At 32.8% G+C, this 15,606-nt stretch overlaps 1 protein-coding gene across 1 annotated transcript in view; it reads right to left on the bottom strand.

Moving 5' to 3' along the window:
• The window catches only part of BCHE (butyrylcholinesterase), a 70,162-nt gene that overhangs the window by 54,153 nt on the left and 403 nt on the right, over window positions 1–15,606 (bottom strand). Inside the window, exon 2 of the mRNA XM_043875193.1 lies at window positions 7,974–9,498. Within this exon, the coding sequence (XP_043731128.1) occupies window positions 7,974–9,498 (1,525 nt within the window). The remainder of the gene's footprint in view (window positions 1–7,973; window positions 9,499–15,606) is intronic.

Consider the following 15,606-nt stretch of genomic DNA (forward strand, 5'->3'; position numbering starts at 1 on the left):
TAGACAGCAGCCCACCAGGCTCCTCTGTCCCTGGGATTCTCCAGGCAAGAATACTGGAGTGGGTTGCCATTTCCTTCTCCAATATTAAACACTAAATATTATTAAATCAAGTTTACATAAGTATTAGAAAATAAGTATATTCCTACTAGTATAATGAAGTTATGGAAGTACATGTGTAATACCCATCTTATATATATCTGGAATATAGCTATAAAGTTTATTATTTTATAAATCTGGCAAATCTGTAAATTTCTGATGGTTGTAATTATAATTTAGTATACAGAAGCAAGCCTAATTTAAATTCCAACAATTATTCAAAATAATCTTGTGCACTAAGAAATTATGACTCAGCATTCATTTAATCTCACCTACTTTCCAGGACAAATGTCATGAACTGTTCTTATTTATTTTATACAGATCAGTAAACCAGGGGACTGAAAGTTTAGTAATATATTTTTGTTCCGATGTAAAAAGTTGTTCCTCACACTCCAAGGGAATGAATACTAAATAAATAAGACACATGAGGATATCAGCAGGTATACTGCTGTGCGATTACTAAAAATACTTTGCTAAGTAACTTGGTTTCATGATATCAAAATAGTACAAAAAGTATTTGTGTCATACCATTTATTTCTGGCAAAAAAAAAAAAAGTATTAGGAGACATTAACCAATTTAGAGGATCCTGAATAAACGAATTCTCACCAAAGAAACAGAAGAAAGTTAATTGCCTCATATTTGTAGTTTACCTTTGTTTGTTTGAAAACTTGATTAATGCTGAGCCAGGAAGTTAAACAATTGTACATTTTGGGGAGGAAGCCAAGTTTAAACTTAGATAAGAATAGATTGAAGTAGTTTATGTTTGGTAGGGGAAATTTTAATGAAATAGAGGAATGCAGTTTCCTGTCAATGATAAGGTTTATTTCAACATGTCAATAAGGGAGGTATATTTATAGCCTCATTTTTTCAGATAGGAAAACACGGTAAGGGATGTTAAGTAACTTGACTGAGATTATATACAAAGGATCCCTAGGAAGATTAACACTGGACACACAGGGCTATCACTCATGATGGAGAAGGCTATGTAACTGCACTGTGAATAGCTCTACTTGAGGCTGTGCCCTGGAGGAATTCTGAATATAGCACCCAGCGAGAACACAGTAAACAAATGATGCTCTGCAGCAGCAGGAGGCAATTGGAGGGGTCCAAGAATAACGATCCTCTATCTGACGTTATACTACTAATTGTATTTTGGCTTGTTTTCCTCTTTTAGCTGTTCTGGTCTGTTTGACAAATCAAGTTTGATTTCACTAATTTCCTGTATCACTGAGGTAGTGCTGAAGATACATCATTAAGTGCTGGTTAATCTAATCTATTGGTCATCAAGGTAGTGACCAGATGAATAACTGATGGATATATATATGTTATATTGATATTTTAATATCTATTATAGGATACTGGGTGTGATGCACATGTGGACATGCCTGCTATTTGGATCTAGATTTAAATTCATTTTTAGAAATGGGATTGAGGGAAAAGCAAAAGCAAGCAAAATGCATATAGGTAGTAATTCCAATTAGATAAGGCTTAAATTATATTGTATATATTTTATAAGGAATTTCAAACCATGCAACTAAAGACAGCAAATTCAAATACTATTTAGTGCTCTCACAGGATAATGTTTCCTTTATTTTTGCAAAGAAATCAAATTTTACAAGTTTTTTTTTTTAACCTACATCTTGGAAATTGACAAGTGTTTTTAAAGTAACTGAAAAAATGAATCTCATGGAACTGAAAGAAATACATAAAGGTTAAGATTCTCTTAAAATAAAAATGGGGTTCGGCTTTCATTGTCATCCATGATGGAATAATTGAAATTGGATTAACTGTCCCACCATAAACAAGTATATACCGGACCAAAAGCAAAAAACAAAACAATAAAATGATGAGTTTCAGGAACTGGTTAACAGGCAACACAAGTCTATGTTATTTGAGAGACGAGGAATTTCAAGATGAGGCCATATTTACTGTGGCTACTCACATGAAGATAATTGGCTATCCAAGATGCAGGGAGCTTGAACCTAAGCAGAGTACAGTAGCTTCACTGTGGCTAAAAAACAGAAATAAGAATTCTGGGGTATTGAAGTAGCTAGAATCTGTGGGACAGGTCTCCCTGCACATCTTTGGCTGAGGCCTGGGCTGAATATATTCAAAGCGAGAACATGAGAGGCTGGGAATAGAGAGAAGATACTGCATGGCTGACAGCAGAAGAGATGGGACAGCTGGGGGTGAATAACTAATATAATGTTGTCAACACTTTGCTTTCATCTCATTAATATGCAGGCCAGCTGAGTGGAAGGCCATAACTTCAGAGTCAGGAGACCCAGTCTATCTCTACCATGGTGTGTGTGTGTACTCAGTCTTGTCCGGCTCTTTGCGACCCCATGGACTGTAGCCTGCCAGGCTTCTCTGTCCATGGGATTCTCCAGGCAACAATACTGAAATGTGTTGCCATTTCTTATTCCAGGGGATCTTCCCGACCCAGGAAGATTGAACTTATGTCTCTCCCATGTCCTGCATTGGCAGGCGTTTTCTTTACCACTGCACCACAAGGGAAGCACTATCTCCACTCTTAATACACACAAAACAAGTAACTGTAACATCCTCAGTGAAAACAGACATTAGTTTAAGTTCTGCCAACTTAAAGAGTCTACAAAATATTTTGGACCTTTCATGGATTCACTCAAAATATAAAACCAAGTCTATACATACTTCAGACAAATTGAAGTATATACACATCCCTTAATTGAACTGTCTGGTAAAATTAAAAACAAACAATCATCATTCAGTGGAAGCATATATTCTTCAGAGAAGGCTAAAATAATATAGAATTTCTGCTGTATCATCCACAAAGTCTATTATAAATGTGAAAATTTCTAGACATGCAAAGAAATAGGAAAACAGTACATGAACCCATCAACCAGATATTGAATGAGCAACTTACAGCAGCTATTTTAAATATGTTCAGGAACTTAAAGAATAGTATTTTTAAAAAGAAAACAGGGAGGAACTCAGCAAAGTAGTGAAACTTACTGAAAAAATTCAATCTGAAAACTAAAATAAGTGAAATAAAAAATTCATTGGTTAACTTCAATCACAGATTGGAGATGATAGAAAAAGAGTCATTGAGCTTGTAGAGAAAATTTTAAAATGTATCCAATTTGCAAATCTGAAGAAAAGGCAACAGAAGCTTAGTGACCTGCGGGACAAAATTTAACAGTCTAGTGCATGTATAATTGGAGTTCTAGAAGGAGATGAGAGTGAGAATGGACAGAAATAATATTTGATGGAATACTGACACAAATTTTCTCAAATGTGATATTAAAAATTACTGAGAAAAAGCTTAGCAAACATCAGACAAAAACAAAACAAGACAAAAATCCCTAGACAAATCATTCTTGGAAATACCGTGGATAAACAATTGAAACCAAAGATAAACAGAAAAGTTTGAAGTCAACCAGAGGAAAAAAATTTTTACATTGTATAGAGAGGACAATCATACAAATAAAGGTTCACTTTACATCAGAACTGAAGAGATAAGAAGACAATGGAACATATCTTTAAACTGATGAAAGAAAAAGAAAAAAAGATTAAACCAGAAATATATCTTTAAAAAAATCATTCAATTGAAGGAAAATAAAGGTATCTTCAGATTTAAAAAAATGCTGAGAGAATTTGTAACTATTCAAACTACCAGTGAGAAATTCTAAAGGATGTTTTTTAGCACAAAGGAAGACAATTCCAGATGACAATTAGAATCCATAGGAAGAGTCAAGAACACTGAAGTGGACTGCCATTTCATTCTCCAGATCTTCCCAACCCAGTGATAGAATACAGGTCTCCTAAATTGCAGGTAGATTCTTTACCATCTGAGCCACCAGGGAAAGCCCACTAAATATACAGGTAAACATAAAAGACTATGTTTTTTATTTTATGAATTTATATTAATATAACTTGATTGTAAAAAACAAATACAATTTTAAGAGATATTTTATATTATACATTGCATAAACATAGGACAATATAAAAAATGAGGAGAATACATGAAACTTTATTGTTAATTTCTTATAGTTGTGAAGCAGTTAAGAGTGAAATGGAAAATAGGAAGCATGAATTGTTTAGAAAGTGGGAAATGTCAGCAAAGTGGGTCAGTATTAACTCTAAGTACATAGTTATAAGTAAAACAATTTTAGTGTGAAAACAAACACTAGGGAAAAAATAAAAGACAAACTAAACATCCGTAAAAAAATACAATAGAATAAACATTAGATTAAAGAACAAAGAGCTGCAAAGGAGCAATAAGAAGGATGGATTAAAAATAGCAAGATGGTAGATGTAAACAAAACACATTGATAATTATACTAAATGCCAAATGGGTTAATCATGCTAAATCTAAGAAAGCTTTTTTTTTTTTTTTAATTAGATGAGTTACAGTAAGAGGATGGAACAAAATATATTGTGCAACCAGAGCATGAGAAACTTGATGTATCTCTTTTAATATTAGGCAAAGTCAATTTCAGGATGGAGACATTTCAAAATGATAAAAGTCAACTAATCAGGAATACATAATCCTAAATGTATACAGGATTAATAGTATAAATTTAAAATAGTAAAAGGAAAATTAGTAGAGTTAAGTTGAGAAATAAACAGAATCACAATTATAGTGAAAGATGTTAATACCCTTCTCTCAGTATTTAAAATAAGTAGACAAAAATATTAAAGACCTGAGAAACCATGGACTAATTACTTTACAGAACATATCATACCAAGTAAGAACACACATTCTTTTCAAGAATACAATACAATAATCACCCATATGAATCATATTCTGGGTCATAAAATAATCCTCAATATATTTCAAACGGGAAAATCTTGAGTAGAATTTCTAACTAGAACTGAATTAAATTAGAAAGCCACAACAAACTATCTAGAAATTATCCAAATAGCTGGAAGTTAAATAAAAGACTACTAAACAACCCATTGGGAAAATAAAATATCACAAAGAAAAGTTCAAAATTATTTTGAACTTAGTCCTAATAAGAAATATAACATACACTAAACATTATTTAAGGAGAAAAAGGCATTAAAACATTTTATGAACCATGTACTTGAAAATTCACTTTCCTGAATGATAATTACAACCCTTACTTCTACTTTTTACTTTCTTTATGTGTGATTTTGGGGTTATATGGGAGTAAAAATCTGCAGTGTCCCAATCTAGGCATTACTGGCATTTAGAATGAATAATTTGTTGCTGGGGGACTATCCTGAGCATTGTAAGAAGTTTGGCAGCATCCCTGGCCTCTATATAGCTAGTAGCCTCCCCTCCCCCCCAGTTCCAGCAGTGATACTCAAAAATAACTCCAGATATTGTTAAATGTCCTTGGTATGGGGAGTGGAGGCAAACCAAGGGGGAGCATCACCCTGGGAAGAGAGCATCAAACATCATGTTTGTGGGCAAATGAATGTGAGTGGATTTCCAAACCTGACACTTAAACCAACTTTGTTACCATGGAGTTTATTTAATCATTCTAAGCTTCTATATTTATTACATAGGTATACTTTGAAAAAATAGAGTGCACACCAGGAGATTAACATTATGTTTGCCATCAAGTCAAATCTCAATGCATGTGACATATTATTATCTCTGTCCAACTGTGCAAGCATGGACTATAAAGAAACTCACTGGTTGAAATGGTATCTTGCTGAATGGTATCTATGGCTGAACTACATTAAAAAAGTTTACTTTAATCTTTATGGTTTTAATCTTGTTCATGTGAATTTACTATTATAATAAAAATCTGTCAACATTCATTTATTTCCTATTAAAATATGCTAACCATAGAAGAAAATTAGGATTAAACAATCTTTTATTCCATTAAGTATCAAATATTCTCTTCTTTGACCTTAAATATGACCATTTTGCCATAAATATGACCATTACTTCATCTGGTTCTCAGTGTTCTCCATTGTGAAATAAGAAAATATACATTTCTTGATGATTTAAACATGCAAGATATAAGCCTTTTAAAAATTATAAGCATCAATAATTTGAAGAAATATTGATGTTTCCCTTAAATTCCCTTAATAGTCCCCTTAAATTATTTATAATCTCTAGAATTGTCAGACAGAATTAAAAACATATTCAAGTGATTTAATGTGGATTAAAGCCTAGAGGGAGAGAACAGAATGAAATATACATCATTCTAAAGCAGCTCTAGAAATAAGATGTTCCTTGTTAAGCAGAAATTTAGGTTGATGTTGAGAAGGTGTGATATATTGTACAGCTACAGATAATAGCCTACATATCTTTAAAAAAAGTTTCACTTGTTCTTACTGAATCCAAATATTTGTTAAGTGGGACATATACCAATCTCAGTACTTCAGTGAGTGTCCAATAAAACCATAACTTCTCTTTCAAGAAGTTAGTTCTTAGTCTAGTTTAGGAGGCTCAGAATACAATGAAAGATATCATTAGATACATGACAGTCAATGGTTTCTCTGAGAGTGTAAAACAGGTCTGAAACAATTACAACTCTTAGAATTAAAGATACTCTGTATGAAACATGTAATGAGCCAAAACTTAACGAAATATGAGGACTTGTGTCATTAAAAAGGAGAGAGGTAAATTTTCTAAACAGGGCACACTGCAAGAATAGGCTCTAAGGTGTAGTTAAACTTGAAATCTTTGATATTCATGAGATAACTCCTCTACCAAGGAAATAGGTACTGGGGAGAATGGGTTGTAGCAAGGTTACAGAAGCATCTTAATGCCAGATGGAAGAGTTTTAGCCTTATATACAGTGAATAAGTGTCAAAACATTTTGAGAGGAATTATATCATACAGGTACTTTGTAGAAAGATACCTACAATAACATGAAGCAGCAACACAATGAATTCCAAATGGAGGATGTAAAAGAAAACCAGAAAGAAAATCATTCCCAAAATGCTTTTTGATTATAAAGATAGGATGACAGATTGGATTAATGCATCAATCAGTTTGTGAGTTTCTGTAAGCATTTTTCAAAAAAAGAGATGCCCCAATTTTAATTTTTTTGGTTATTCTCACTGATACAAACTGTTTCAGTGTATAAAATTCAATTTGAGGTTACACACTATTACAAAATCCTTATTTTTTATATACATGAAGTATTAAAAAATAGAAAATACATTGATATTAAAAGAGCTTTTTTTCTCTGACTATTGAAGACATAACATCAGAATATTTATAACATATGAGGGAAAATATGTTCTTTTGTAGCATCTCTTATTATGTAATGTCACCTTTGTGACTACTCAAGTGGAAAACAGCTTAGCTAAACAAGATGAGCCTTGCAGCTCTTGCTCAACAAAGGTTACCTAAAACCTCTGAAAAAACATATTAGGGAATAAAAAACGTTGATAAAATGGCAAGTTCTCTATTCTGAGTAATGTGAGGGCCAACCCTAACACCATCCTGCCCTTTGATTTTCCTGTGATGGCATGTCTTTCTTCATGTATCAGATAACATGTATCATTGCTGAAGAGCATGAGCAAACAGAGATATTCCTGCTCCTTCTTAAACCTGTAAATGCTGTGAACTTTTAGGCTGAAAAATACTTGACAAAGTGGATATCTTCTTCACAAGGTGGACATCTAGTTCCATACAAACTTTGGTGAACATTGTTAAAGTACTTTATGGTGCTTTGGAAATGAAATCAGAAAATATTTTTCATAGAAGTTCTTCAATTATTTCTTTTAAGCACTCCGATGCAAGGAACTGAAATGCACTACATAATGAAAAACAAAACCAGCCTAAGGTGTGAAGAGAATAAATAATCAAAATGTTTCTGTACCTTGAATGGTCTACACTGGGGACCATGAAAAGCTAAGCAAAACAAAACAAACAAGAGTAATTACAAAAATTGGCACTTACCCATATTTTGCAAAATTTGCCCAGCGTTTCATAATGGATCTACTAAAAATTTCCTCAGCTTTTGTGTAATTAACTCTTCTTTCCAGTGGTAAACCAAAGACAAATTCGATCTCATAACCATGCATCACTCCCATCCATTCTGGCCAAGGGAGTTTGGAGGATCGGTGCTCGAAATAGTAGAAAAAGGCATTGTTTCCCACATCTGAGAACTTTTTGGTGAACTCCAAAGCAGGACATATGATATTATAATCCCCAACAACATCATCCAAGGCCTCACGGTAGTTTTCAGCTCTCTGATCATCTAACCAGTCCATGTAGTGGAAAAGGATCGATTCCTTTCCAAGCTCACTCACTCCTGGAAAAAATATTTTTAAACCTTCTTGAAATTCTTTTCTAGTTATAATACTGTTGTTATCTTTGCTGAAGCCAGGAGCACCATATACTAAAAATGCTGTCCCTTCATCTTTATTAACACCCACCAAGATCTGGGTTTTTTTGAACTGTCCAAGTTGGAGTAGTGTGTCTGGCATGTCAGTGAGAAAATCACCATCCACAGTGGGACCAAAATTTACTGATAAGAGCGTACCAGAGGGGACAACAAACACTTCATGAAGAAGAATCTCCTGGGGATCTTTATGTCGAAGACATTTGATTATCTCAGTGTCATTTTCTCTAGAACAACCAATAAATTTAGCTAAAGTCAATGTTCTGTTCCTAGCTTCATAAAGAGATGTCACTGCCCAAGGAGCATTAGAGGATCCACTTTGCAGAATAGCTCTGGCAAACAATGGGTGGCTTTTAGGAGAAAGTAAATGAAGGCTAACTGAAGCTGCTCCTGCACTTTCTCCAAAGAGAGTTACACTTTTAGGATTTCCACCAAAGGCTGCTATATTTTCTTGAACCCACTGAAGAGCTAACTGTTGATCAAATAGACCCACATTCCCTGGTGCTTCAGGATTTCCTGGTAAAGCTAAGAATCCAAGGGCACCTACTCTATAGTTCATTGAAACCACAATAACTCTTTCAACCCGTGCCAGAAACTTGCCATCATAAACATGCAAAGATGATGTTCCAGTCTGAAAACTACCACCGTAGATCCATATCATTACAGTAGCATTTTTTGGTTTAGGTGTTGGAATCCACACATTCAGATATAAACAGTCTTCACTGAGGTCAGTGTTTGGGTTCCACATCTCTGATCCAAGGAAGCCTGGGAAACTTTGATCTGTGTTCTGATAACAAGAATTTGCATATTTTGTGGCATTCCAAATATCAGGCCACTTGGTCAAGGATTGTGGCTTTTTGAATCGTAGTCTACCAAGAGGTGGCTGTGCATATGGGATTCCAAGAAAGGCTGTTACTGTGCCACCAAGTACTGGCAAGTGCATTCCCCTGACTTTTCCATTCTTGGTGGTAATTATGATGTCTTCTTCAGCGTGTGACTTCTCAAAGAGGACCCAGAGCAGAAGGAACTGCAAGATAAATCTGATATATATGACTGTACTCCGGCTCTGCATATTGGTTTCTGCAAGAGAGGTAAGTAGGAAGTTTTAACAGCTTCATGCATCTAATGCTACATTTTATTGATGATAATTAACTAAAATTTAGCAGTTCTTATTAATTCTATAAATTATGAAAACTAATTATCTGTTACTGCTACAAAGAATAGAAAATGGATGGGCATATTTCAGTTATCAATTTAGGAAAGAAATGAGTGAAATGGAAAAGAAATGATTTCAATTTGAAGAGATTCATTTACAAACCTCTGTAAGAAAGAGAGATTTAGTATTTTAAGGAGAAAATTTGTCCAAGGCACGAGTGTGTGTGTGTGTGTATGTGTGTGTGTGTGTGTATGTGTGTGTGTATGTATACATATATATATGACGTTACCAGGCATTAAGTGGCAGTCTATTTATGATAGATATAGTAGATTAAATTTCTACCATGGTTAGAGGAAGAAATGCAAGCTCACTTATTCTCTAGAATATATACAGTTCTAATCATGGCTGACTGGCTCTTGACAGAACTATGAAGTAGGTTAAGAAACTCTAAGGATCTTCAGACTTGTATTACTGTCTTTTTCCATTTCCACAGTCCCATCTGTGGTCCTTTTTGCCTTAGTGGTTTTTTCCTCTGTACAAGCATAAGCATAGTGTAAGGTCAGAAGAGAATTTGGACAAGCAATTCATAAAATGTTAAGTAACAAAAAAACACAGTAGCTGCCATTTATCCTACAAATTGTGAAAACAAACAAATCTACTATCATTATAAAGGTCTATCAGAAAAATTAGACAGAGAAGACCGGATATACCAGTCCTTTGGAACCAAATAACCATGGAGGGTTTTTCTATCTAAATTATGTTGTCAATGAAGAGATTGACTGATAATGTAATGTGTGGATGAAGAAATCAATTTGGAAGAAATTTTACACTCAGAGATGACTCAACACATGTCTTAATCTGTTAATTTATTAAAGCATATGCAACTAGGGAGGTTAAATGTGTTAGCATGGTCAGATTTGCTTATATTCTGGTAGTGGACAGTGAAATCAGAGGATTAAAATTGAGGAATTACTGGATAAGCAGGGGAAGCAAAAGTAATCTTTGATACCTACCAAATCATCACTATTTGACATTTCATGAAATAATATTTATTTAATAATATGAAAAGAACATTTGGGGAAATCAAAGTTTTATTAAAAATTCATAATGCACAGTTGAGTTTCTTTTCAATAAAGACATTTAAATCACATTCTGAAACTCTAAGTGACAAAAGATAGAAAAATGTAATGCAGATATCATCTGAAAGAACTAATATCCTTATACAACTGAGAAAAAAAAGAAAATCTGATTAAAATTGTCAAATACAAACACTGATTCTCATCCATAAAACAATAGCAAAGTTCCACACATGTACAAAATATTTTCTTCATTATGTTTTGAGAGTGTAATAATAAATCCAAACTATGTGTCCAAGAAACTAATCCTGTGAGCACTGAGAATCTGTATTAGATTTTTTATTCTTTTTCTTAAATTTTAGATTGTCTTAGAAGGCAGTGATTTAGGCACTACCTATTAAGATAACTGTCTTAGATCTATGATCCTCACAGTTAATGAGCCTCATTCACCATTGCTCACAGGACAGCCAGTAACCAACAGGTAATTTTTGATCCCCACTAATCCATTGTGTACACTATTTTGTTCAGTGTACAGTACTTATAGATGTATATCCATTTCTACCTCTATCTCTGTTTCTTTGTCTATGATTATGGCTATGTCTACACTTATATATATTTATCTAATTCTATTTATCTAATTCTATTTATCTAATTCTATTTATATCTGCATGTTTATGCATATATACACATATACATTTATACATAATGATTGCTATAAAAAAGCCATGAGATTTTTTATGCTCTCAATTTTGAAATTAATGACTGTGTTATTACCAATATACTATTGAAGTATATAATATTTTAACACTATATATATATACTATTATGAAATTTAGATATTATAGTCAAATTAAATATAATTTTTTTCTAAAAATAATAAATATAATGTCATGGTAATATACTCTTGCGTGGAAAATCCCATGGACAGAGGAACCTGATAGGCTACAGTCCATGGGGTCGCTAAGAGTCGGACATGACTGAGCAACTTCACTTTCACTTTTCACTTTCACGCATTGGAGAAGGAAATGGCAACCCACTCCAGTGTTCTCGCCTGGAGAATCCCAGGGACGGGGGAGCCTGGTGGGCTGCCGTCTATGGGTCGCACAGAGTCGGACACGACTGAAGTGACTTAGCAGCAGCAGCATGGTAAGATAAAGATTCCTGTAAACTTGACACTTGAGGCTTCCCTGATGGCTCTGTGGTAAAGAATTTGCCTGCCAATTCAGGAGCCCTGGTTCGATCCCTGGGTCAGGAAGATCCCTCGTAGAAGGAAATGGTAACCTACTCCAGTATTCTCACCTGTGAAATCCCATGGAGAGAAGAACCTGGGAGGCTACAGTCCATTGGGTCACAAAGAGTTGGACACAACTTAGTGACTAAATAGCAGCATCGGTAGCAAACTTGACACTAATAAAATTTTATATTTCAGAGAGTTAGGAGTTTTAGAGATACTGCTACCACATACTACAGTTTTATTTTTCCCCCTTCTGATAAATCCTAAGACATTTCTTCTAAATAATTGGAGGTAGGCATTTGGCCTAGTTCAATCAATCTCTCCTGAGTCTAATAAAAATTGTATTCTTTTTGTTTCATTTTATATAAACCATATAACAGATCCTGATAATTTTTGGTTTCTGACAGTTTTCAAACTTTCATTCTATTGGTTTTTAATTTTATTCCATAGAGAATATAAAATTACTATCAACATATTTTATTTTTGTATGTAATTAATAAATATAATTATTTTCACTACATGTATTATGAAAGGCTGCTATAGCATCTAAAAGGTTGTAATAACATTCCATGTCACTTAATTTATTTATATAAGTACTTGTATGCTTTTATTTATATTTTGTGCTAAGTAGAACTTAATGTTATATAATATGATTTATATGAATAATCTTTCTTTTACAACAGTGATATCTATGAGTCATCACCTTGGTATTAGTATAAGTACTTACACCTTGCAATTGTAAATAATGTAATTAGTAACATTCAATCATATAAGCCTGTGTTTATAGCAAGAATGGCAATATAATTCTAATTCACCTTGGTGTTAACCTGATGGAGTACATTTTAAATACTATATTATTAAATCTAGGTTTTAACATGAAAATATGCTTCTATTTGCACACTCATTATTAGTGTAAACTAATATGTTTATATTTATTTGAGTGCATGCTAAGTCACTTCAGTCATGTCCAACTCTTTGTGACCCTATGGACTGTAGCCTACCAGGCTCCTCAGTCCATAGGGTTCTCCAGGCAAGAATACTAGAGTGGGTTGCCATGCCCTCCTCCAGGGAATCTTCCCAACCCAGGGATTGAACTCTGAGTCTCCTGTGGCTCCTGCATTGCAGGAGGATTCTTTACTGCTGAGCCACTGCAGTACTTTATTTAAGTAAGAATAATTTTTTTTTCATAATGTAGTATTCTCTAGTCTAACATGTTGCACTGCAGTTTTACCATTAAGAGATACTTATGTTTTTAATATACATTATCACATGATTAAGCAATCAAAAGGTAGACAAAGGAGATTAAACAAATGTTATTGCTCTGTATCTCTATTTATTAATAATTAAAGTATTCAATAAAATTTCATTTATTTCATCCTCTAAATTCTGTGGCAAATTGACTACTGGCACATTAAACAATTTAAATTCTGAGAACACATAACATGTTTATCACAAAGAATGGGGTAAATTTTCATACCAAGGGCAATTTAGAAATACTCAGTTTAGATCAACTAATTTATTGTAATAATCTTTAATACTTGATTAAAGGCAGAAGTTTTGTTTGGAATTGCAAAAGAAAATTGATGGGAGTGGGGAGGGAGACAAACCTGGAAAATAATGAATACTACAGTGTTCCAAGTTTATCAAATGCTCCAGAATATCAAAATCTACTGGCAATTTGGGGGAAATTATTCTAAACTTAAAAAAAAAAACTTTCAAAATTAAAAATGTAAAAATGTATTTTCTTCTTTTTGCATTTTTAATTCAATTTTGAAAGTAGTATCAAAATTCCTTGACTAGTTTTAAAAATATGCTATGCTATAAGATATGGGTATAATAAAATTATTGATATAAAAAGCTGTTTATTTGCCATATATTTTCATAATTGGATATCAACCAAATTTGCAAAATAATTGGGCAGTCAAGGACTTATTAAAGGATGGTCAAGCAAAACCTGTTAATAGTTTTCGCTGAATGCAGTCTTCTTGTCTTTTTAAAAAAGTTTTAGTATTATGCATACTTCTATATAAAAATAAAGACTGTTAAAATGGTAGGAAAAGAACCATCTAGATAATATGATCTAGAACAAGGGCCACTAAAATGCAGATAGTCCAATTAAAACAACTGAGCCTTTATATCAAACCTAAAAAGCTTGTTTTGTTGTAGGCTAAGTGAAGCGGGGAATTGAGGAAGTCTGTTTATAAACTATACCACTGTCTTTCAGCAATCCTTCAGATACCCAATAGACACTAAAAGGATGTATAGATAGAAGACACTATGTTAGGTATGAAACACAGATCTATAACTTACCTCAATTAGGAAAAAAATTCACAAATTTTTATTGTGTGAATAATTTGAATATTTAATATTAGATATCTTGGGTCTTCTTGCAAAGTTCAATCTGTTCTTAGGTTGACATCTATTCATTTATAATTTTCCATTTGGAACAGTTCAATTTTGATAAGAATGAGCAGATTTTGTCATGAAAGCATTAAAATGAAGACAACATATAATTTAAGTATGATTATTCATTGTTACCAAGAAATAAATCAAAGCAGAAATTAAATTTGTAAATAAGATGTCATTTGCTTATATTTTAAAAGCTGAAATATGGAGTATATCCCTATACTTTCTTTTTTTAGCTTTCTTTTTTATTTTTTTAAATCCTGAAACTATGCTAACACATTTACAGGAGACTTGGAAATTACAGAACAAAGTTATGTATAGTTCCACTATATATTACAAATTTCTGTTTCAAATAAATATATTAAGATTTTTAGTTGGAGTTTCACCAAATGTTTTCTTATAATTAAAAAACTAAGGACAATAATGTCTGGGAGAACAAAACAGAACTTTGCAAATTCAATTAGAAATTTAATTTGCATCCAAAAGACCACTCTATTTCAAACACACAGAATTCTAAAGGTTGTCATTTAAAGTAAAAATCATTCTTTAAAACCTCATGCTTATCCTTAATAACCACATAAATGACATATAATTATATTTATCATAGCTATGAGATATATTATGGAAGGCATTATACAGACTAGTAACAGTAACTCCTAACCGAGTTTATTATTATGCAATGTAGTCATAAAAAGTTGGAAGGGATAACTTAATTTTTTTTTAATTACTAATAGAAATCATAAATAGTGAAATAATTTTGTTCACATTTCAGTTCACTTTTAATCATTCATATGGTTTTATAAAAACTCAATGCTTAATCCTCTGGTTAAACAAGAATTGATATCAAAATAAAGGTAGATTTACAAAATTATAGGATGAGCAGAAAGTATTTGCTATTATTTCTGTAATAATAAAAATAACAGCATATGTAAAATACTTTTCTATAAATACACATATTTAAAAAAGAGAATAAACAGGGCAAACTAGGCAAAAGTTTGTAAATCAAATCAAGAAATAGATCTTTCCTTTTACACAGAACAAACTTAGACCTTTCCTTTGCAAATTTATTTTGGTAAAGTTTCAGATGGCAAAATGTTAAGTACTCTGTAAAACCAGACAATAAGAGAACTATTCATTTCAAACCACTTTAAAAAAAGAAAAAAATAAATACAGAGGGTAAGATTGGTCAAGAAACACTTTTGTTACTCTTTTAAGGAGACATTCACCAAACAGAGCATTTAAGGGTAAAACAGCATAAAATGTTTTCCTTTAGAGGGTGCATTAGGAACATACAATACAGTGATCCCATTAAGTGC

Source organism: Cervus elaphus, chromosome 19 (assembly GCF_910594005.1).
Source record: "Cervus elaphus chromosome 19, mCerEla1.1, whole genome shotgun sequence".
NCBI classification, from domain to species: domain Eukaryota; kingdom Metazoa; phylum Chordata; class Mammalia; order Artiodactyla; family Cervidae; genus Cervus; species Cervus elaphus.